The following is a 23,666-nucleotide window of genomic DNA, read 5'->3' on the forward strand; positions in this document are numbered from 1 at the left end:
ATGCCCCACCTCCAAGCTCCACCCCTCTCACAGCACCTGCGCGGCTACCGCATGCGACCAGAAGCGTCCAAGCAGCGTACGCAGCATGGAGTGTGAACCGGTGAGAGCGATAACAGTCACCTCCAAGCAGCTAGATATGAGATGCTGGTTATACCGAAGTTTGCCGTGTAAGCAGTTGTCGGCAGGGGCAGTAAGGGCAGTTTCTCTTTCGCTGGTGGCTGTCGCTCCGCCATGACTTCCACGCGCGTCCTCCTGACTGCAGCAGCGGCAGGTTAAGCGGTGAGAGGGGGGGGGAGGGCGGGATTCAGCGTGTGTGAGCTGTGATTGACACTCCATCAGATGCTCCTCTGGCTGTGATTGGTTGTTTTGTCTCGTCCCGAATTATTCTTTCCAGATTGAAATACAGGCAGTAGGCGGTACCAATTGAAGCTGTTTTTTTCACAGGTTACATATCACATGTACCGCTGTCTGGGCATAGGGACAGTTTTAGCCAATATGACAAAAAAGTGATTTTTAAAAACTTACAGACTTCAGCTTTAAGCCAGAATGATTTTAACATTTAAATATAATTTCCCTACGACTTTAAGATTTAAAAAAAAAGTTTTTGTCTGTCAATATTCTCTATCCAGAACTCCTCAAGTGGAAAAGTTTGAGTTTCACCTGGTTTAATTTTTAAAATAATCTTTTGCAAAACAACTTTTTTGGTAAAAAAAAAAAAAAAGAAACCTGTTGCTATCTGATTATAAAATGATTAATGAAAAAAATAATCGACTGATGAATCAATAATGGTTGCAGCCCTAATCTGAAGATAAGAAAAAAATATATATCTGAGGAGAAGCGAAGATAAGATGACATGTTTTCAGTTGACAACATCTTTCTGAATCAAGTTTATACAGTAAATTAGGAGAAAAACGCGATTTTTTATGTTTGTACGAAGCAAACGATTGGCAGTGAAACTCCATAACCTGCCAAAAAAAAAAACAATAAAAAAAAAAACATAAAAGATAATTCTGTTAATTCAAGCAAAAACCTCCAGAAACCAAAGAGATGTAACAGAAAATACCTTAATAATCATGGTTGCAGGCTGCGCTGCAGAGCTTTACTCTCAGAGCTTCTCTATTGTCCTTCAACTAACCTCAGACTTTCTACTCTCCCTGGAACCCTCTTCACCGCAGCAGAGCCTCTCTGGGGACTAATCAATGATCAACACCATTTAATCACACCTTAATGTTAGCGTGATTAAAAATCTAAACAAAATCCCTCCCTTGAAAATGCACAAAACCAACTCAATCGGTTATTGCTGCTGTTCTTCAATTTAGTTTTTACACCTGACTAATAATTTGGGCCATTTGAAGGACCGAGGCAGAAAGCTTCTAAAAACGATTCGTTCTGATCAAATATTCTCAGCTGCAGCTCCTTTAAGGAAAAGAGATTTTCATTTAAACTCTGCACTATAGTAGTGTTTTCATGTTTTAATGTAGTGCAGGGGTCAGCAACCCGCGGCTCTTTAGCGCCCCCTCCACACTGGAAAAAATCCAATTCTAGATCAGTCATTTTTTCTTAAAATAAGTGCATTTGTTCTTGGATTGAGGAGGTAAAAGAGACATTTTGCCAATGGAACAAGACGATTTACACTTAAAATTAGACAATGCAATTGTGTTTTCTTATTTAAAGTGTATATTATCTAATGATCTTATTTTTAGAGTAACAATACTTTTCCTATTGGCAAACTATCTAACTTACCTACTCAAATTAAGGGTAAATACACTTAATTTAGGAAATGTTAACTTATTTCTAGATTGTTTTTCCAGTGCAGGCTCCCTGAAGCTTTTTCAAAAATGTATGAAAATACAAAAAGTATTTTTTTGTTTTAATATGGTGTTCAGGAGGTCAAACAAACATTAATTATGTGTCCAATGCTGTAAAATGTGTATAATAATTAAATTTAAACAATGAATTTTAGCAGCAGGTTTCAGCGCAGCACGGTGCCAGGCAGGTGGCTGCTGTAAACAAAGCCATGGGGGGGTCTCCATGTAAAAAAGGAAGATACACTATATTGCCAAAAGTATTTGCTCACCCATCCAAATTATTGGAATCAGGTGTTCCAATCACTTCCATGGCCACAGGTGTATAAATTCAAGCACCTAGGCATGCAGACTGTTTTTACAAACATTTGTGAAAGAATGGGTCGCTCTCAGGAGCTCAGTGAATTCCAGCGTGGAACTGTGATAGGATGCCACCTGTGCAACAAATCCAGTCGTGAAATTTCCTCGCTCCTAAATATTCCACAGTCAACTGTCAGCTGTATTATAAGAAAATGGAAGTGTTTGGGAACGACAGCAACTCAGCCACGAAGTGGTAGGCCACGTAAACTGACGGAGCGGGGTCAGCGGATGCTGACGCGCATAGTGCGAAGAGGTCGCCAACTTTCTGCAGAGTCAATCACTACAGACCTCCAAACTTCATGTGGCCTTCAGATTAGCTCAAGAACAGTGCGCAGAGAGCTTCATGGAATGGGTTTCCATGGTCGAGCAGCTGCATCCAAGCCATACATCACCAAGTGCAATGCAAAGCGTCGGATGCGGTGGTGTAAAGCACGCCGCCACTGGACTCTAGAGCAGTGGAGACGCGTTCTCTGGAGTGACGAATCGCGCTTCTCCATCTGGCAATCTGATGGACGGGTCTGGGTTTGGCGGTTGCCAGGAGAACGGTACTTGTCTGACTGCATTGTGCCAAGTGTAAAGTTTGTTGGAGGGGGGATTATGGTGTGGGGTTGTTTTTCAGGAGCTGGGCTTGGCCCCTTAGTTCCAGTGAAAGGAACTCTGAATGCTTCAGCATACAAAGACATTTTGGACAATTCCATGCTCCCAACTTTGTGGGAACAGTTTGGAGCTGGCCCCTTCCTCTTCCAACATGACTGTGCACCAGTGCACAAAGCAAGGTCCATAAAGACATGGATGACAGAGTCTGGTGTGGATGAACTTGACTGGCCTGCACAGAGTCCTGACCTCAACTCGATAGAACACCTTTGGGATGAATTAGAGCGGAGACTGAGAGCCAGGCTTTCTCGTCCAACATCAGTGTGCGACCTCACAAATGCGCTTCTGGAACAATGGTCAAAAATTCCCATAAACACACTCCTAAACCTTGTGGACAGCCTTCCCAGAAGAGTTGAAGCTGTTCTAGCTGCAAAGGGTGGACCGACGTCATATTGAACCCTATGGATTAGGAACGGGATGTCACTTAAGCTCATATGTGAGTCAAGGCAGGTGAGCAAATACTTTTGGCAATATAGTGTAGCTGATGAGAACAGAGGATTCAAAGAAGAATGGAGCAAATCATTTGCTTTCATTTCCAATGAGGAAGGATTGCCTGCATGTTTGCTTTGAAATAATAAAAAGAGTCATTAGGAGGGATGGAACTTTCTTCCATTTTCCCCCAAATCCTCAAAATAAAAAATAAGACCAAGGAGCGCTGGTGACGGAGGATGTGGGATTTCAGGGTTAGAGACTCTGCTCTGCTCTGATGGAAGTCAGTTCCTGCTTGTTCCTCCAAACAGAAACACATCCATTATAGAAAGATTCCTTAATCCTGTTTCTATAATTTCATCAATGCAACAAAACCTAATGCAAATAAACGGCGCAATGAAGCAGCGAGAGGTGAACTCCCCGCGGTGAGAGCGTCCACCGCTCCTCCCTCACCTCATGCTACTAAAAGCACTAAATATGGTTCAGCAGAGTCACATGACATTTGCTCCAGGATAAGCATTTAATCATGAATGTTTATTATATTATGTTTTCCAGTGTGGTCCTGTTTCTCTGACTGTGACTAACTGGATGTGCTCTCTTCATCCTCTGACATGGGAGCTGGCTCGGAGCTCGTCTGCCTGGCTGTGTGTTTCCTGGACGGGGCCGCCTGTGGAGCTGGTTGACAGTTGCCTTTTGTATCTATGCTTCTTTTTCTATGTCTGCTTCTGTCTCCTTGAACCCCAGTGGGCCTCAGCAGATGGCCGCTCACACTGAGCCTGGTTCTGCTGGAGGTTTCTTCCTGTTCAAAGGGAGCTTTTCCTCTCCACTGTCGCTACAAGCATGCTTAGTGTGAGGGATTGCTGAAGAGTCAATGAGTCGATGCAATCAGCTGGTTTTCCTTAGATAGAAAACTTTGAATCAATCTGACTGGATGATCTGGTGAACTGGAAAGTGACCTGAGATGACCTGATGTGAATTGGAGCTATAGAAATAAACTGAATAGAATTATATATTTAAGCCCATGTAGTCCTTTATTAAAGTGGGCTAATAAACTTAGAGGCTGTGTTGCCAGACGAGGCTGATAGAAGACTTTTACATTTTTGCGGCTCCAGACAGATTTTTAAATTTTTTTTGGTCCAATTTGACTCTTTGAGCAGTTTGGGATGCCGACCCCTGCTGTGTGACACATAGTTTGGACTATGTAGCAGCCACAGTCTGTACCCGAGACAAATTTCCTTTGGGACAATGACGTGTTCATTCCCTTTATTTATTCATTATTACCTTACATGGGATTTTTTGGAAAGCTTTTTAGCGCAGTATACTCGGTCATTCCATAGCTGGTCCCTACCTTGACTCTCATGTCTGTGTCAGTGAGGACCATGTAGAACTCGTCGTACGTCATCCCGAACTCCTTCCTCAGCTCCGTGATCAGGTCCTGGTTCACCAGGTCCTCCTGGCGGAGACCCTTCATAGGTTTGTCCTTTTCTGCAGGAAGAGAAATTAGCTTCTGTGAACCTTTCATCTATTCAGGTTGCAACTCCTCACCTCAGAGGATTTAAATGGGATTCTATGTCCCAGAAAACAAAGATCAGACGTAAAAGTAAAGTTGAAGCAAATAACAAACTTTTCAAATGTCGAAATGCTTTGCATTCAGTCCTCCTTTTTAGATCAACGTCAAACAGAAGCTGCAGCTCTAAGGCTAATCTCTACTGAGATCAAAAAGGTGGACTGAACAAAGAAACTGGTTTTCCTTCTGACCCGTCTGCTCTGATCCTGTTTGGCCTCTAATGCTCTTTAAAAATATTCTTATATATATATATATATATATATATATATATATATATATATATATATATATATATATATATATATATATATATATATATATATATATATATGTATGTACTGTATGTTTATTAAGTTTTAAGAATAGAACATCGTATTCGTACATTATAAATCGTACCCAAGAGTAGGAAGCATAAACATAATAACAAATAAGAAACAAAATATACTCTTACCAATATAACAATAAATATAAAAACTGCACTGAAATAATTCAAAATCTAGATAAGATTTTCTTAAAATAAGAGCATTTGCTCTTGGATTGAGGAAATAAAAGAGGCATTTTGCCAATGGAACAGGACAATTTACACTTAGAATGAGAAAACAGATTAGTATTGTTTAATTTCAAGTGTATATTATCTAATTATCTTATTTATCAGACTAAGAATACTCATTCCATTGGCAAACTATCTCATTTACCTACTCAAATTAAGGGGAAATACACTTAATTTAAGACATTTTTACTTATTTCTAGATCGTTTTTCCAGTGTAAATAAGAGAACATAACTTCATTGTCTTTTTTCAAGTGCATAATATCTAATTTTCTTATTTTAAGAGTAAAAATACTCATTCCATTGACAAACTATTCATTTTACCTTCTCAAATCAAGGGTAAATACACTTAATTTAAGAATTTTTTTTAACTTATTTCTAGATCATTTTTCCAGTGTGAGGAAAAGAGAAAAAAACACACACAAGTCAGGGAAATTATCTAAGTAATGGTTAAAATGCACTGATTACCATTTACACTGACACTACTAACATCGTACCCCAGTTTCTCCAGATGAAACATCGCAGTAAAATCACTTCCCACATTATAAACTGAAGAAACTTGTCAGTTTTCCACAATTTTAATATCAATTCTTTAGCTATATACATCCCATAGGCCACAGTGGTTTGGATAGTAGGTCCAAAGTGATGGAGAGTGTCCAGATAATCTGGGGGTCTGGAATCAATGTGCAGAAAACCATTTGGAAATGTGGCAGCCATATTGGAAGAGCCTGGGGCCTGAACCAGAACAGATGCTGGTGAGGATCTCAGTCATTCCAAAAAATTATTTAAAAAAACATCCTTTGTTGGGCTGCTGGATAAAACCTGGATTTTCTGACATTTTTAATTGAAAAATCTTCCTGGATGGAAGAGAAACGTCTTCAAACTTGGAAACAAGTCCAGAGGATTTTTTTTAACTTTATTTTTTTGGAATGACCAGAAGAGAAGTGTCCAGGAGCCATCAGCGGACCATTGAGGGGAATATTCTGTGCAATTTTGTTTTCAAATAGTGGAGTCTGAGATTAACTGGTGCTTTACATCGATGGAGCATGACAGAATCCTCCAAGAGTCTGCAGCAAAATCTTTTTCTCTAACAATCTTTAAAGCCTCCATAGAGCAGCTGGAGTCATAACTTGATTCACTCTCAGACATGCAAACTTTATTTATTCATCGTTTGCACCGAGGGCGGTTCAACCCCTCAAAATATGCAGAGGCTTTTAGTTGTTATGTGACGCGCGTTTTTAACAGCAATGTAACTCAGATTACAGTCAAATATTTTAAAATGTTGGGACAGCAAAGCAGCTGCTGCAGAGTAAACCTCTGGATGCTCCTGATGAGCGAAGCTGCAGCTGGCGCTGCTTCAGGACCGAGACGTTGAAGCCTTTAATCAAAATTAAATTCAATTGTCCCTTTTCTTCTTGTTTTCCTCTCTATGTTTTGTACTCAGCTGACTTTTCATGCTGTCTCTAAAGGAATGAAAGATTTTTTCCAAGCACTAAGCTCACTTAGCTGATTGCTCCTTCCTGTGTTTCCAAAAAGGCCAAAGTAAATAACCCAGTCCTTCTTTTCACTGTAGACAAGCCATGATCTGCTTATCTGTTCTCCATTTTTCATTTGGATGAAATAATAGCTGCATGAATCATGACAGCAGACAAGATAGAGGAGAGCAGGAGGCGGGGTTACCAATCTACTGGCTCTGGAGAGCAGAGTTCGCTGCTTTTAGATGTTGTCTCCAAAGTCTCCAGTAGCAGAAAAAAGTCTCTAGATTTGGCGCTAGGAGCTTTTTAGAAATCAAAGTGCTAGAGGGGTCTGAAAAGTGGCTAAATATAGCGACTAAAGCGCTAAGTTGGCAACACTGCTCTTTGCATGGTTTGTTTTCAAATGGTTTGCTGCTGTCTGTTTGGACCTTTCTGAACATGTGCAGCAAATGGACTGATCCAATATAGTGGACAGTTTTATGGTAACCTCCCCCCCCCCTGGATGGAGGTTTCGAGAACATGTGACATTGAAACCCAGCCTGGAGGTGGAATGACGAGCGTAGCTGAGCTGAATCAGCGGCGGAGGCGAGCGGGGGTTGGGGGGGTGGGGGGGTTTGTGGCGGTTGTCATATCCCAGCCGTTTTTCCAGCATTCCATCTGGATGAAACCTCCCTGACACGAGGAGAGTCAGACTCATAAAGTGACTTTGCTTCTCAGGAAAAAACCCAAACTGACCGACTCTGACTAGTCTGGAATTTCCAGCCCTAAATAAAACCCAAGCTGGACTGTTCCTCTTTAAAGCAAAGTGTGAGCAGCCTTATAACGCCGGGATGATGCTGTGTGTTTGTCACCCAGCTGTTTGGAATGATGCCTGGATGGGATCGGATAGACCGGATCCCTCATGGAGTTTACTTCTCCTCCTGGAACTGCTGCTTCTAACATCTGACCTCCAAACAACAACCTGCTGCCAAGATCAGATCCTCTGACAGCCCGCCGCCGCAGACCGCTGCAGACCACGAAGAATCAAAGAGTTGCTTTGAAACATGAGATCTTCAATGAAAACTTTAGCAGCAGATTTAGCTTTAAAAGCTGCAGTTTAAAACAGCCGAAGTGCCTTCAGGAGAAACCGGATTAGCTGTTCTGTTTCTGGCCTCAGAGGTTTGCTAGAGAGCAGAGAGGAACCAGCATTACACTGCAAAAAATTACAATCTAAATAAGACTTTTTTTTTTTTATTGAGGAGGTAAGTGAGACTATTTGCCAATGGAACAAGACAATTTACATTTAAAATAAGAAAAATCAATTGCTCTGTTTTCTTTGAAGTGCATTTTATCTAATTATCTTATATTAAGAGTGGAAATTTTAATTCCACTGGCAATCATCTTATTAACCTGCTCAGATTAAGGATTAATACACTTTAAAAAGGAGGGCTACTGAAGGTCACTCATCTCTGCTGCCATCAGACTTTACTCTGCCACTGCACTGTAACCTGGTGTAATTACACTGACGCACTTTAATCTATTTAGCAAACCAAGCAACAAACCCACAACTACCTACTTACTTACAGGCTGGTTTATGCTCAGAAACCAGGTCGCCTGCATGTGTGTCGCATTTAACACAGATATATGCCCCGCCCCTTCCACAGACACTCTGCTGCACCTCCAAAATCATAGGTGACCGCAGACAGGAGGCCTCTGATCTGTTAGATCTCCATCCGCTCTACTCTATGCGTATTTCCTGGTTGGTTCCTTACCGGCTTGTTTTGTTTGTCTGGCCGCCATTGTGGAAAACGACTGTTGAAGATGGAGCAGCTAGCAGAGCGAGGCGCGCCAGAACGCTGGGACCCTTTTCCCCCTGTGTCATGATCCTGGCACTGATGGCTGGCCTGATTGCTCCTTCCACTCACCTCTTTAACTCCGCCCAGTTTCTCATTACTGCTTATCTGATCCACCTGTTTTCAGCTCCTATGTATGCTGTGTGTTTTCCAGCTACCAGTGCCAGAATACTCAAGCTGTTTTGTGTGAGTAACTCTAGCCTTCTGTTTGTTTTTCTGATTATCTAAATGTGACCTGTTTCTGTCCTGTGGATCCGAGTTTTGCTTTGCCCTAGTCTGCTCTTTAATCCGCTCTGTTCTGGACTGATTCTTGGATTAACCTGGCTCACCAAACTTGGACTGTTTTTCTGACATCGACTTGGATTCCCCTTCTGTACCTCATCGGCTTTCTGATCCTCTGGTCTCTGAACTTGGTTCTGCTTCGACATAGCTTTGGACATTCCCTTCAGGACTCTGTTGCCCCTCGGCTGGCTTCAGCTTCACTCAGAAACAGGTCAGTGACTATTTTCTCTTAATTGTTATCAACCCTTATTAGTCACTGACCTGAGTTTCTGTTCCCACATAGGATCCGGTTTATCCACCCCAGCTGACGAGCAGCCATACTGAGTGTTAAATAAAGTCTAGTTTTGAACTATCCAGATCTGTCTGTTTTTGAATATTGGGTCCAAGGTTTTGAACACCCAGGATCCCCACTCTTTTTGGCCATCATTTCCTTCTGTTGTTGCACAGACTTGCCCCCCCACTTCCTCACCGCCTCGGGCGTATCTAGACCCACAGCTAGTTCCTGATTGGCCCTCTGGCGTTGTGGCGTGGAATAACATAGCGCAGACCACACTTCAATATAGGGCAGAAATCAAACATACCTGCGACACGCTGCTGAGGGACAATAACCCGCCTTTGGCCGGGCAAACTGAAGGATTTTTTCAATCATTTTACGAAGCTGCAGCTCAAACTGTACGATGAAACCGCAGAGTTTAAAAGTTCACTGCTCAGGATGTTTATTCTCAAACTGCGACGCTCTGATGCGATCTACCTGCTCACGCTGTACGTCTATAAACCAGGTGGGACTCAGCTCCGCAGTGAGATGGCGCTACTCGGACTCGTCGATCTGGAAACCAAACCAGTAGCAGAGGAACATGAAGCTCACTAGAGTGAAACGCGCTGCCTTGGATATTTGGGCAATTTAGTGCTGAAAGCCCTAAAGAGAAAAGGAGACGACGTATTTGGACAAAGACATGGCTGAGCTAACGTGGCTACTACGGTCTGACAGTTTGACAGAAAGAACTCCATTTTATCGCACCCCTGCAATGCTGCTGGGTTTTCCTCTCACAGGAAGAAGAAGAATCCTTATTTGCCCACGACCACCTTAAGACGGCCGACTGAATTTCAAACATGTTTAATTTTTTCCCAACCTTACGATTCCTGATGGGGAGGCGGTCGTTAGAGGCCGATCGCCCCTCGTTACCCCCTGTATGCTACACCACGCACCATCAGGCTGAATGTTGGCCCCATCGAAAAATTATCGCACGATTCAAAAATCGGCACGAAAAGGGCAAAAAATCGTACAGCAGACGCCCGGATTAAGACATTTTTACACTGCAAAAAATGTAAATCTGAGTAAGTTAAATTCCTTAAATTAAGTGATTTTTTTCTTGAATGGGGGGGTGAGTGAGACACTTTATCAATTAAATAAGACAATTCACATTTAAAATAGGAAAAAAACATCAGCAGTCTCTTATTTTAAGTGCAGATCATCTAATTATCTTAGTTTAAAGCTAAACAAACTCATTTGATTGGCAGATAATTTAATTTACTAACTCCAATTAAGGGCACATACACTTCATTTAAGAAATGTTTACATATTTCTACAATGCAAAATCAATCCAGAAATAAATAAAGATTTCCCTAAATTAAGTGTATTTATGCTTAAAATTAGATAATTAGATGAAATACACTTGAAATAAGACAATGTGACCGATTTTTCTTATTTTAAATGTACATTTTCTTTTTCCATTGGAAAAGTGTCTCACTTACCTCTTCAGTCCAAGACAAAATCCACTTAATTTAAGAAAAAATGACTTTAGATTTCTAATTTTTTGCAGTGTATGAAGCAGGAGAGACAGGCGACAGGAGGGGGAGGAGTTTAAAGCAGGATTAGGGTTTTAAGCTTAGTTAGTCCCACAGGGCAGAGATAGAGTTAGCCCTGGAAGTCCAGAGAAACAGGTCAGATGTTCTCCATAACCTCTATTCACAAACTCCTAAAACTACAGACGCTGTAAAGGTTGTTCTCTCTGCAGACGGAGCTTTTTGGCTACCTGCTAAATACGAAGTATGTGGGATCGTTTGCTCCTACCTTCAGACCCTGAGCTGTGAGGATGTGGGATCGTTTGCTCCTACCTTCAGACCCTGAGCTGTGAGGATGTGGGATCGTTTGCTCCTACCTTCAGACCCTGAGCTGTGAGGAGGCCCCGCTGGAGACAGAAGATCTAAACACAGGACAACCCGCAGCGGCAGAAGTTCTCCTTCATGATAAAACCTTATCAACGTAAGGTGACCTTGGCTGAAGCAGAGAGCTCACCTATCTGGTAGTGGTCGATCTTCATGGTGGAGTTGGTCAGGGAGCCAAAGATGGTGATGATGGAAACCTTCCTGATGGCCATCTCACACACCGACTCCAGGTACTCATCCCTCTGCTGGACATACATCCTGCTCTCCTCACCGGGGGAGGTAATGAGCTGCAGGAGAGGAGGAACATTTGGGGGTTAGGGTATCAGCTATGTGCCATAAAACGCCCCTCCCACCGAGCTGCAGAGGTGATGTTTACTTTAACCTGCAGGAAGTGGATGGGAATGTTTTCCCAGCCAACTGGGAGCAAAGTTGCAATAAGGAATCTGCGCTGGCTCCAAACCAGAGACATGTGGTCTGTTAGCGCTTGGCCTCGCCGCCTGACCTGAAGCACAGAGCCTCACGCTCAGCGTTACGCAAAGCTTCACAGTTACTGGGAAGAAACGGAGGCTCAGAAATCCAAAAAGAGGGAATGATTTCATCCCAGAGCGCAGAGAGGCGTTTCCTGCTCAGGGAAATGTTGGTGGAAGGTTCTGGTTTCCTGCTCCGCCTGGTTGGAGCTGCTCTTTATAATAATGACAGTAATAATAAGAATAATAACATCAGGAACCAGCAGGGATCCAATAAGCTGCTCCCAACAACTGGAACCAAACTGCTAAAGTCAGCAAAGGAAGTTTCTTCACACATTTCCTTTTTCTCTTTCTAATTTTGCTCCAGCTGGGGGTTGGGGTAATACTGCCTAGTATTGCCTAATGGTAAATTTGTCTGGTATTTGGTTCCAAGTTCAGTAGACTTGCAGTTTAATGCTAACAGACCAACTTTTCTCTCCTGCAAACTCCAACCAGGATCAAATGTTAATGTCTGCCTGAAACAGATCAAGTTTTAATGAGCAGAAGGTGATTCACCTCCAAGCTAACGCCTGGTGATCAATTATTTTTATTTTAACTTTATCTTTTAAGCCTGAGATTTAAAAACTCTTTTCAAAGAAATTTGGGGTAAAAAAACAAAATGAAAAGTGATGTAGAAAAGTAGAAATTTCACTTCTTAGGTTTCTAATGTTTTTACTTTTGTTCATTCTAAACATTTCATTGTTTAGAATGAACAAATATTTCAATAGAAAGACTAAAATAGATATAGGGTTAAAGATCAGAAATTTCACACATGCTGCCCCGATTCAGAGAATTCAATAAATTACACCCCCCCATCCCCCGACCGACCCCAGAGGAGTTCCCAGATAGCCAGTAGTTCCCAGGGGGCGATGAGTCCCCAGGGTCTAGGAGTTCCCAAGCGGCCAGAAGCTTCCAGAGGGCCAGGAGTTCCCAGGGGCCAGGAATTCCCAGAGGGCCAGGAGTTCCCAGGCGGCCAGAAGTTCCCAGAGGGCCAGGAGTTCCCAGGGGCCAGGAGTTCCCAGGGGCCAGGAGTTCCCAGGCGGCCAGATGTTCCCAGTGGTCAGGAGTTCCCAGAGGACCAGGAGTCCCCAGGGGCCAGGAGTCCCCAGGGTCTAGGAGTTCCCAAGCGGCCAGAAGTTTCCAGGCGGCCAGATGTTCCCAGAGGGCCAGGAGTTCCCAGGGGCCAGGAGTTCCCAGGGGCCAGGAGTTCCCAGGCGGCCAGATGTTCCCAGTGGTCAGGAGTTCCCAGAGGGCCAGGAGTTCCCAGGGGCCAGGAGTTCCCAGTGGTCAGGAGTTCCCAGAGGACCAGGAGTCCCCAGGGTCTAGGAGTTCCCAGGCGGCCAGAAGTTCCCAGAGGGCCAGGAGTTCCCAGGGGCCAGGAGTTCCCAGGCGGCCAGAAGTTCCCAGAGGGCCAGGAGTTCCCAGGGGCCAGGAGTTCCAAGGCAGCCAGATGTTCCCAGTGGTCAGGAGTTCCCAGAGGGCCAGGAGTTCCCAGAGGGCCAGGAGTTCCCAGGGGCCAGGAGTTCCCAGGGGCCAGGAGTTCCCAGGCGGCCAGATGTTCCCAGTGGTCAGGAGTTCCCAGTGGTCAGGAGTTCCCAGAGGGCCAGGAGTTCCCAGGGGCCAGGAGTTCCCAGAGGGCCAGGAGTTCCCAGGGGCCAGGAGTTCCCAGAGGGCCAGGAGTTCCCAGGGGCCAGGAGTTCCCAGAGGGCCAGGAGTTCCCAGGTGGCCAGATGTTCCCAGTGGTCAGGAGTTCCCAGAGGGCCAGGAGTTCCCAGAGGGCCAGGAGTTCCCAGGGGCCAGGAGTTCCCAGTGGTCAGGAGTTCCCAGAGGACCAGGAGTCCCCAGGGTCTACGAGTTCCCAGGCGGCCAGAAGTTCCCAGAGGGCCAGGAGTTCCCAGGGGCCAGGAGTTCCCAGGCGGCCAGATGTTCCCAGTGGTCAGGAGTTCCCAGAGGGCCAGGAGTTCCCAGAGGGCCAGGAGTTCCCAGAGGGCCAGGAGTTCCCAGGGGCCAGGAGTTCCCAGTGGTCAGGAGTTCCCAGAGGACCAGGAGTCCCCAGGGTCTACGAGTTCCCAGGCGGCCAGAAGTTCCCAGAGGGCCAGGAGTTCCCAGGGGCCAGGAGTTCCCAGGCGGCCAGATGTTCCCAGTGGTCAGGAGTTCCCAGAGGGCCAGGAGTTCCCAGGGGTCAGGAGTTCCCAGAGGGCCAGGAGTTCCCAGGCGGCCAGATGTTCCCAGGGGCCAGAAGTTCCCAGAGGGCAGGAATTCCCAGTTTACTTAGTGACTGACCGTTTTGCGGCTGGCTAGCTCAAGTGATAAATCACGCATCGTATCCCAGCTGGGGGAAATGAGCTGCCAGTGTGGGTCCTTTAGCCCGGCGTTCGCTGTACAATTTTTTGCCCTTTTCGGACGATTTTCCAGTCCTGTGAGATTTTTTTAAACAGGCTGAAGGTCATCCTGATGGTGCGTGGTGTAGTGAACCGGGGTAACGAGGGGCGATCAGCCTCTAATGACCACCTCCCCATCCGGAATCATGAGGTCGGGAGAAAATCAAACATGTTTGATTTTCAGTTTGAGTTATAGCTGCGTGCAAGGTTGAAAAAAATCGTACAGTTGATGCCCGGCTTTAGGCAAGACCCTTCACGCTAATGCCTGCTTTGGGGAGTGGCGGCCTAGTGGTTACGGTATTGCGCTTGGAATCCTGAGATTCTGAATTCAAGCCCCACTCACACAGGCTACCATTCTAGGTCCCTGAGCAAGACCCTTAACCCCACGCTGCTTCCCGGGCGCCCCACAATGGCAGCCCACTGCTCTCCAAGGGTATGGGTTAAATGCAGAGAGTGAATTTCGTTGCTCTGTACTTGTGAGAGTGGAATGACAATAAAACACTGGAATGTTTCCCCCCAAACGATCCAATCAATAGCTAAACAGATAAACCGGGTGTTCTAACGGTCCTTTCAAACACTCTTTATGTCCGACTTTAGTGTCGACTCAACGATGATAAAGGCCAATTTAAACATGCATTTACTGTAAGACGATTCAAACTGCTGTTTCTAAATATATTAGCAGCCTTACGACTAAAGAGTAAATTAGGAGACAACTGGGTATTAAATGAATTTAAGAAGTGAAGTTAATCTTTTGACACAAAGAGCAGCAGCACAGATGTGATTTAACGGAAACATAGAGTAGTTTGCTGATAGTGTAAATGTTGTGTCATGTTCTCACCAGCAGCCGCCTCCGGTTCTCAAAGTAGTCCAGAAAAGAGGCCAGGGAGCCCTTGGGAGGGGGTGTTGGCTTCTTTGTGGGTTTTGGGTAGTCCTTTTTTTCTGGGTACTTTGGTTTCTTCTCTTTCCTGATCCTCTGCTCTTTCCCAGCTTTTCCTCTTTTCTTTTCCAGTTTCTTTTTGTCTCCCTTTTTCTTCTTGTCATGCTTGAGTTTGACTTTTTTGGTTGGTGTGACGTCTGGGGCAGGCTCAGTCTCTCCTGGGTTGCTTGAAATGGGCGGGCTGGGTTCATAGCTGTCCTCGTAGTCTTTAGGTGAAACCTGCATACATAAATATACCGTTATTCAGTCAGAGATTTACCACGATGATAAATGACAATTTAGCCAGTTTGAAGCTGAAAAGTCTGCTTAGATCTTGAGCAAGAATATTTTTCTGTGGTAGAAAATGTGAATATTCAGTGAACGTTCTTTAACGTTTAACACAGCCTGGCTGTGTGTTTCCTGGACGGGGCCGCCTTTTACAGCTGCTTTTTGTATCTCTGCTTCTGTCTCCTTGAACCCCAGTCGGCCTCGGCAGATGGCCGCTCACACTGAGCCTGGTTCTGCTGGAGGTTTCTTCCTGTTAAAAGGGAGTTTTTCCTCTCCACTGTCGCTACAAGCATGCTTAGTGTGGGGGATTGTATTTGAGTCAATGAGTCAATGCAATCAACTGGTTTTCCTTAGATAGAAAACTTTGTATCAATTTGACTGTATGATCTGGTTGAACTGTAAAGTGCCTTGAGATGACATGTGTTGTGAATTTGGCGCTATATAAATAAACTGAATTGAATTAAGCAACTAGAGGTGATCGCTTGGGCAACATTCGAAACTGGGCTGTTTTTATTACTGTTAGTCTCAGTGGTTTGAATGCAGAGTTTGTCTTTGACCATTGATATATAATACTAGATTGGTTACACATGACACACAGGAGCCATGGCAATGCATTGAGTCAGGGCTGCTGCAGAAACACAAGCAGTGTCAGAATTTAAAGAGCAGAAAACCTTTAGAATCTGCTTTAAAAGTTTGACTTCTGATGATCTAATTGACCTGAAATGCAAAAATACAAAAACAAAAGCAACATGCAGCATTTAAAACAGTAAAACAAATGATTTTGGATGGTTAAAGAAAGGCGGAATAAAGGGATAAAATATGAGAATTCATTGAAGGATGTAGCTGCAATCTGAGTCAACTCATTTAATTATTTTTAAAGTTTAGTTTAAAACAACAGCTCATACATACTAGTAGTAAAATGAAACGTTCCGTCATAAATATATAAATAACTTTCAGTAAAGTCATGTTGTTCATGTTAAACACATTAAAATGTAAGGAGGAGCTTATCTTTTGTTCTGCATGTCACGTTGCTGCCCATGAAAAAGACTGATTGACACAATTACTTGCATCACTGGGATTGTTTTCCAAGAAGTTTGGCCAGAAACGTTATAAAAAACGTTTAAATAATCTTTATTGTGACTTTATTTGTGTAAACCTTTATATTTGTTTTGCTGATTCGGGTTTCTTTTTTCCCTTCTTAGTTGTGGTGGAATTTTTTTGGGACTTTGTAAGATGTGTCCTCAATAAACGGCTGTTAAAACCAAAAGAACCACTTTGAGCCGTAATTCACTGAATAGGAGTAACAGTGGATTTTATGAAGGCCTCAATGAATCAGAATATCTCACATTTTAGCAATAAATGCTTCAAGCTAGTCATGCTGGATAGGCTAACACAGTGTTTTTTGTCTCTCCTGCTCCAATATGAATATATATTAAAGTACAGCAGCCCGGAGCTTTTCTTCTCTTATCCTCTCCCCTTCCTGTCTCTTTGCCTCTCTGACCACCTCCTCCCCCTAAGCAGGGGGCGGGGTCTGTCTTCAGTCAGGAAGCACCAGATACCCCACAGAGTGAGCCATAAAAACTACACAGATTGGTTATAATTTTCACATCCAAGCTCTGGGTCATGCCCCTTTTGCTATAACTGTCCCCCCCAGGAACAGTTATAGAACCAGGAAATGTTCTGCTGCTGACAATGACTAGCCCGTTGAAAAAGGTGCAGTAGCAGCCTTTAAAAATGGCCGTTCCCAGTCAAACACCAGTTGAATGGCAGTCCACTTCCCTGCAACTCCAAGCAAAATCCCATCCAACTTCCAGCCACTGCAGTGACCCCCTCTTGCATACCTTTTTACTCTGACTCCACCCTTTCACTGAATTACAGGGTCTGACCAGGAGATGGCGCTTCTCTTTAGATCTTAATGTCCACAAATCATGACAGAAAGAATATTTTAGTACAAAGATTTGATGTTTAAAAAGGAATTATAGGGGACCAGCCAAGGACCAGCCAAGGATCAGTCAAGGACCATCCAAGGACTGGTCAAAGACCAGTGAAAGACAAGCCAAGGATCAGACAAAGACCAACCAAGGACTAACCAAGTACCAGTCAAAGACCAGCCAAGGATCAGTCAAGGACCATCCAAGGACTAACCAAGTACCAGTCAAAGACCAGCCAAGGATCAGTCAAGGACCATCCAAGGACCGGTCAAAGACCAGTGAAAGACCAGCCAAGGATCAGACAAAGACCAACCAAGGACTAACCAAGTACCAGTCAAAGACCAGCCAAGGACATCCAAGAACCGGTCAAAGACCAGTGAAGATCAGCCAAGGACCAGTCAAAGACCAACCAAGGACTAACCAAGTACCGGTTAAAGACCAGCCAAGGATCAGTCAAGGACCATCCAAGGACCGGTCAAATACCAGTGAAAGACCAGCCAAGGATCAGACAAAGACCAACCAAGGACTAACCAAGTACCAGTCAAAGACCAGCCAAGGATCAGACAAAGACCAACCAAGGACTAACCAAGTACCAGTCAAAGACCAGCCAAGGATCAGTCAAGGACCATCCAAGGACCGGTCAAAGACCAGTGAAAGATCAGCCAAGGACCAGTCAAAGACTAACCAAGGACTAACCAAGTACCAGTCAAAGACCAGCCAAGGATCAGTCAAGGACCATCCAAGGACCGGTCAAAGACCAGTGAAAGACCAGCCAAGGACCAGTCAAAGACCAACCAAGGACTAACCAAGGTCCAGTCAAAGACCAGCCAAGGACCAGCCAAGGACTGGTCAAAGACCAGTGAAAGACCAGCTAAGGACCAGTCAAAGACAAACCAAGGACTAACCAAGGACCAGTCAAAGACCAGCCAAGGGTCAGCAAAGGACCAGCCAAGGACCAGTGAAAGACCAGCCAAGGATCAGTCAAGGACCATCCAAGGACCGGTCAAAGACCAGTGAAAGACCAGCCAAGGACCAGTCAAAAACCAGCCAAGGGCCCATCACAGAAATTGGGGAAAGTTTGAATGGCTACTACTGGTAGCCATGGTTGTCCCATGACCCCTCTTTTAGTCAATAGTTCAGCACCAAGGCCAAAAACCAACAAATGCTGATATAAAAATCACAGCAGTTAAAAACAAACTTGCAGCCACATTTTTATGCCTGTGACCACTTTAATTCACAGTTCTGTCACTGCTTATGGATTCATATTTATTTTGAGTACATATTTCTATCTATGATATCATATCGGCAATTTACCCAACTTTAATTTGAGACATAATTTATTCAAAAATTATATAAGCTGAAATTAGCTACGACTGCTTCTGTGACAAATGCAGCGGATTCTGCATTAGAGCAGGCCGATATGTTGACATGACTCGTTGTATATCAATGGTGCCTAGTGAGAATGGCACTAGCTATAGTGGCTTAAAGTGGATGTCAAATCCAGTAATATATAGCAATAACTTTGGGTACTTAAGAGGTCGCCTACAACCAAAAGGAGAACCATAACAACCATTGTCATGTTTATCGATTGGCAGATTTCAGTCCAGAATTTGTGGAATGTTCTTGACAAACAATTAAGATCCATGGAGAGCATGTTTTGTTGAACTTAAAGGAGCATATCATTGGTTTACTGTCAATGGTTTACTGGAGTACTCTGCTTAAAAGGTTATGGTTGCTGCAAAAGCTGGAACAACTATTATACAGGTGGTCCTGAAGTTATGCAGAATGTGGATAGAGACTCACCTACTTTGTAGTTCCTGGTTTACATGATGAACAAGAATGTTGTGTTTTTGTTTTCTACCAGTTCCATCTGAGTCTAAATTAAACATAACAAATCTGCTGGTGAAGATTCTCAGTCATCAAGGTCATAGTCATTCCAAAAAAATTAAAAACAATCCACTGGACTTTGTCTGAAGACGTTTCTCTTCCCATCCAGGAAGATTTTTCAATTCAAAATGTCAGGAAAAGCGTTTAGTTCCAGGTTTTATACAGTAGCCCAACAAAGCCTTGTTTTGTTTAGAAAACATGCAAACTGAACCGGACAAATGGGTCCCCCCCTTTGGAATGGGGGTCTTTTGGTTTCTTTGTTAGCCTGCAAGGCCCCATACCTGTCTATGTCTCTGAAAGGGGGGTTGTTAAAGGGAATTATTGGCCTGGCTGATTAGGCGAGGAGTCCAACTCATTTGTTCAGCCAGGCCAACAAGCCAAAATCTGACATTTGGAATTGATAAAGCTTCCTGGATGGGAAGTGAAACGTCTTCAAAGTTGGAAACAAAGTCCAGCGGATTGTTTTTTTACTTCTTTGGAATAAATTGACGAACTAGCAGCCTGGTGACTGACATCTCTGCAAGCTAAAGGGGTTAAAACATTGGAAGGACTGCAATCCAGAAGTAAACCGTGCGGTTATAAAAGGAAGAGAGGCCAAGCGAAAACATCAGTATTACCTTCTCTGCTTCATTCTTGGTGGATTTGTCCTTTGTGGGCTTATGTGAAACAGGCACTAACTTGTGGCTGTGTGTGGTGTCCTTATCAGTGCGGTTGTCTCCAGCTGAGGTGGTTTTAGCTGGGTACCTCTCTCTGCGGTTGTCATAGTAAGGATCAGAAGTAGTTCTAGGAGCTGGCAGCCAAAGCGCTGTGGGCTGGGCTCTTGTTGGTCTCTGGGTAGTGGTGGTGGATCTTCTTGTAGTGGTGGTGGTGGGTTTAGTTGTGGTTGTGGCTCGGGTTGTGGTGGTTGTGGCTCTGGTTGTGGTGGTGGTAGGTCTGGTTGTGGTGGTGGTAGGTCTTGTTGTGGTGGTGGTAGGTCTTGTTGTTGTTGTCGTCGTCGTGGGCCGTGTAGTCGTTGTGGTAGTTGTAGCAGATGTTGTTGAGGCTGGTTTGGGCTTTCTGAGAAACTTCTTTTTGGGTTTTTCCTCTACAGATGGATCAGGAGCTAATCAACACACAAGCAGAGCAAAAAAACATAAACCTAAACTGTCCTGTAACACCAAAAGGCATTCATTTAAACCACCAGATAGGCCAAATGATAAAGCCTAAACTCTTTGTATGATTTCAACTTAAACTGAAGATTTCTATCTTTAACAATCTTTCAGTCTGACTTACTGATTACCCCAAAGGCAGTTAACACTATAACTCTTTTGAACATTTAACCCGTAATTTCCCTGATCCAAATTTCAAAGCAAGAAAACCTCTTCTTTTTGTAACTTTGTATCGTCCATCAGGTCCTTACTCTGAATTTTTAGACTAGTTTATGAAGTTCCTTCCTGATTGGGTGTTAAATACTGACAGGGTCATCATAGTGGGAGATTTTAACATCCATGCTGACATTGAAGGCGATAGCTTAAGAGCAGCCTTTAATGCTATCTTAGACACTATTGGCTTTGTTCAAAATGTGAATAGTCCCACACATTCTCATCTTCATACTTTGGATCTTGTGCTGACATACGGCATAGAATGTGAAGAAATAACAGTATTTCCTCACAACTCTGTCCTCTCTGACCACTTTTAATAGATAATAGATAGTGCAGTTATAAATTTTAAAGAATCTGCTTCACTTTCTCTCTCCTCTGTGTCGCTGAGCAGTGCTGCAGAGTGCAAAAGCTTAGCTTATTCCCCTTCACAGGTTGATGATTTTGTTGATGGGGTTGCTAGTTCTCTGCGTACTGCCTTAGACAACGCAGCTCCTTTGAAAATGAAAACCGTTAAAAATAGAAAGCTTGCTCCTTGGTTTAATGCAGAGCTGCGCATTTTGAAGCAAAATGCTAGGAAACTGGTGAGAAAATATCGCTCCACAGGCCTGCGGGAGTCCTTCCTAGTCTGGAAAAATAGTTTACTGCTGTATAAGAGAACCCTTTGTAAAGCAAGAGCAGCATACTTCTCCTCATTAATAGAGGAGAATAAGAATAATCCTAGATTTCTTTTTAAACCAGTTGCCAAACTCACCCAGAGCCATAGCTCTGTTGAACCGTCCATTCCACCTGCTCTTAGCAGCAAAGATTTTATGGGATTCTTTATAAATAAGATTGATCTTATTAAAAATAAGATCATAAGCACTCTATCTGTGATTGGTTTGTCTCTGAAGGGGGGGGGCAGCATCTCAGGTAGTCATGGAATCTGAACCGGGTTTAGACTGCTTTGATCCAGTTGAACTATCTGAATTAGCAAAATTATTGTCTTCATCTAAGCCTTCAACTTGGATGTTAGATCCAGTTCCAACCAGGTTATTTAAGGAGGTATTCCCTTTGATCTCTTCCTCCATTCTAGATGGGATTAATCTATCTCTGTTACAGGGATATGTACCTAAAGCTTTTAAGGTTGCTGGAATTAGACCTCTGCTTAAGAAACCGTCTCTTGACCCAGATGCCTTGGTCAATTATAGACCTATATCCAATCTTCCTTTCTGATCTAAAGTTCTTGAGAAAGTAGTTGCCAAACAAGTTTGCGATCACTTCCACCATAATGAACTTTTTGAAGAGTTTCAGTCTGGCTTTAGAGCTCATCATAGCACTGAAACAGCTCTGGTGAAAGTCACTAATGATATTCTCATGGCCTCAGATAATGGACTTGTATCTGTGCTCGTCCTGTTGGATCTCAGTGCTGCATTTGATACAGTTGATCAGAATATTATTTAGAAATAATTGAATGTTTTGTTGGAATTAAAGGAACAGCTCTAGACTGGTTTAAATTTGATCTATCTGATCGATTTCAGTTTGTTCATGTTAATGACAGATCTTCCTCATGCTCAAAGGTTACCTATGGAGTACCACAGGGATCAGTGCTAGGACCAATTCTCTTTACTGTATGCTTACAAAAAAATCCACCATCCCCCTTCTTTTTTTTTTTTTTTTTTTTTTTTTTTTTTTTACACGTAGACTACCGCTTACCTGTGTGAGGCGTGATGTCCTCTACCTGACCCTCTACACCTGCTCCTTTACACTTCTGCACGAAACCCTTCTGGCGCAGCTTCTCCATCTTCCTCATGGGCGACTGGTCAATGACCTCATACATGGCCTCCAGTCTCACCGGGTAGGGGTACTTCTCCTCCACCTGCAGGGTTTTCTTCAGCAGAACCATTCCGAACTTACCTGCAAGTCCAAGGAAGGGTGATGGAGTGAAATATATATCAAACACTTTTTAGAAACACAAAATAAAAATAAAAATTGGCATCATTTGTTTCCCAGCCTCTTTACTGCCAATGTCCTAAAACTCAACAATAATAAGCAAACTGAGTCAATATGGTCTGAAAAGTCAATAAATGGGGGCTGAAAGAATTCACCACTTTGGTGTGTTTGGGAGGTGAAGCTTTACCAGCAGCTGTTCGCCTGTTCACCTGTTTACCTGTTCACCTGTTAAACCAGCATTTGTTTCCCTGAGGAGCAGCAGTCCCTCCTGTCTGACTCTTACCCTTCTCCAGTTTGAGGAAGCTCATGAGTCTGGGGATGAGCGCCATGTCCAGCGGCTCCTGCAGCACCTTGCCCTCAGCAGTGATCCTCCTCACCTTGCCCCCCATCTCCCCCTCCTGGTGGAACATCACTATCTGCTGGACGTGCCTCTCGGCCAGCTCGCAGTACACGTCCGGTTTCAGGAGAGACATCATTAGCCGGTAGTAGCCGTCGGACTCGTGGGGCGCGGAGATCACCAGGACTCGGTTTTTCCCTGCGAAGCTGGCCAGCAGGTTGGGTGAACCCGCGCTGCTCGGCATCCTGGAGATCCGGGCTCTGGCTCCCGGGGCGCCTTCATCCCGCTGCGGCAGGCCAATCTGCCCGGCCCCCCCTCTCCTGACGGGATCCTGGGCCCCGTTGTCAGACTGCGCCTCTCCTGCACCCCGCATAGTGATCGGAGAACCAAAGCCCGGGCGCAGGCGCCGGCTGAAGCCCTCCTTGGCGGATGCGCGCTGCTGGGTCCGTCCGTTCTTTGGTGCGCGCCGGTGGAGCTGGACCCGCTTCAGCAGAGCCTGTCTGTCGGCTTCGGTCCAGGTGAGCAGAGTCATCAGAACCAAACAGACACAAATAAGCGCCTTCATCGTGGATCCGCTAAGTGAACGTTCCTCCTTAGAAATGATTTAGAGCAGGAAGGCAGACGCACAGACCATGTCCGCTGGAGGAACCCGAACTGGCGGTAAATCCACACTTTGGTTTGCTTCTAGTAGGGAAACGGTGGATCATCCGGAGCTCCGGAGCCCATTAATTCATAATCAATCAAAAAAAGAAAAAGAAAAAAAAAGAAAGAAAAAAAAAACAACCAACAACAACGGATAAACTTTCTCAGAGAAAAGTTTTAGATCACTTTTAGGTTCCTTTAAAACCGATTAAAATCCCGAACTTGGCTTTAATCCTCCGGTCTGTGTTTTTCCAGGATGAGCCTAGCAGAGGAAGGAAGAATCAGTCAGAACAACTTGGCCTCTCTCCAGCTCCACTCTGGCAAACTGGGAGCTTTGCTGCTTCGTCCTCACAGACCTCCGGACTCCTGGT

The 23,666-nt window shown here is 44.2% G+C and overlaps 1 protein-coding gene across 2 annotated transcripts in view; it reads right to left on the reverse strand.

The window, feature by feature from the left end:
• Positions 1 to 23,426, reverse strand: part of ccdc80 (coiled-coil domain containing 80) — a 39,028-nt gene extending 15,602 nt beyond the window's left edge. Inside the window, exons 1-7 of one of the 2 annotated variants that reach the window (XM_038269717.1) lie at positions 22,600 to 23,426; positions 22,080 to 22,280; positions 19,778 to 20,128; positions 19,644 to 19,744; positions 14,843 to 15,160; positions 11,248 to 11,404; positions 4,597 to 4,733 (exon numbers count right to left, since the gene is read on the reverse strand). In XM_038269717.1, coding sequence (XP_038125645.1) covers positions 4,597 to 4,733; positions 11,248 to 11,404; positions 14,843 to 15,160; positions 19,644 to 19,744; positions 19,778 to 20,128; positions 22,080 to 22,280; positions 22,600 to 23,218 — 1,884 coding nt within the window. In that variant the 5' untranslated portion in view covers positions 23,219 to 23,426. Of the gene's footprint in view, positions 1 to 4,596; positions 4,734 to 11,247; positions 11,405 to 14,842; positions 15,161 to 19,643; positions 20,129 to 22,079; positions 22,281 to 22,599 lie in introns of both variants that reach the window. The other variant, XM_038269716.1, reaches the window with a different exon arrangement.
• Positions 23,427 to 23,666: the final 240 nt, after the last annotated feature.

The sequence above is a fragment of the Cyprinodon tularosa genome, unplaced genomic scaffold (assembly GCF_016077235.1).
Source record: "Cyprinodon tularosa strain WSP-4 unplaced genomic scaffold, ASM1607723v1 ctg737, whole genome shotgun sequence".
Taxonomy (NCBI): Eukaryota; Metazoa; Chordata; class Actinopteri; order Cyprinodontiformes; family Cyprinodontidae; genus Cyprinodon; species Cyprinodon tularosa.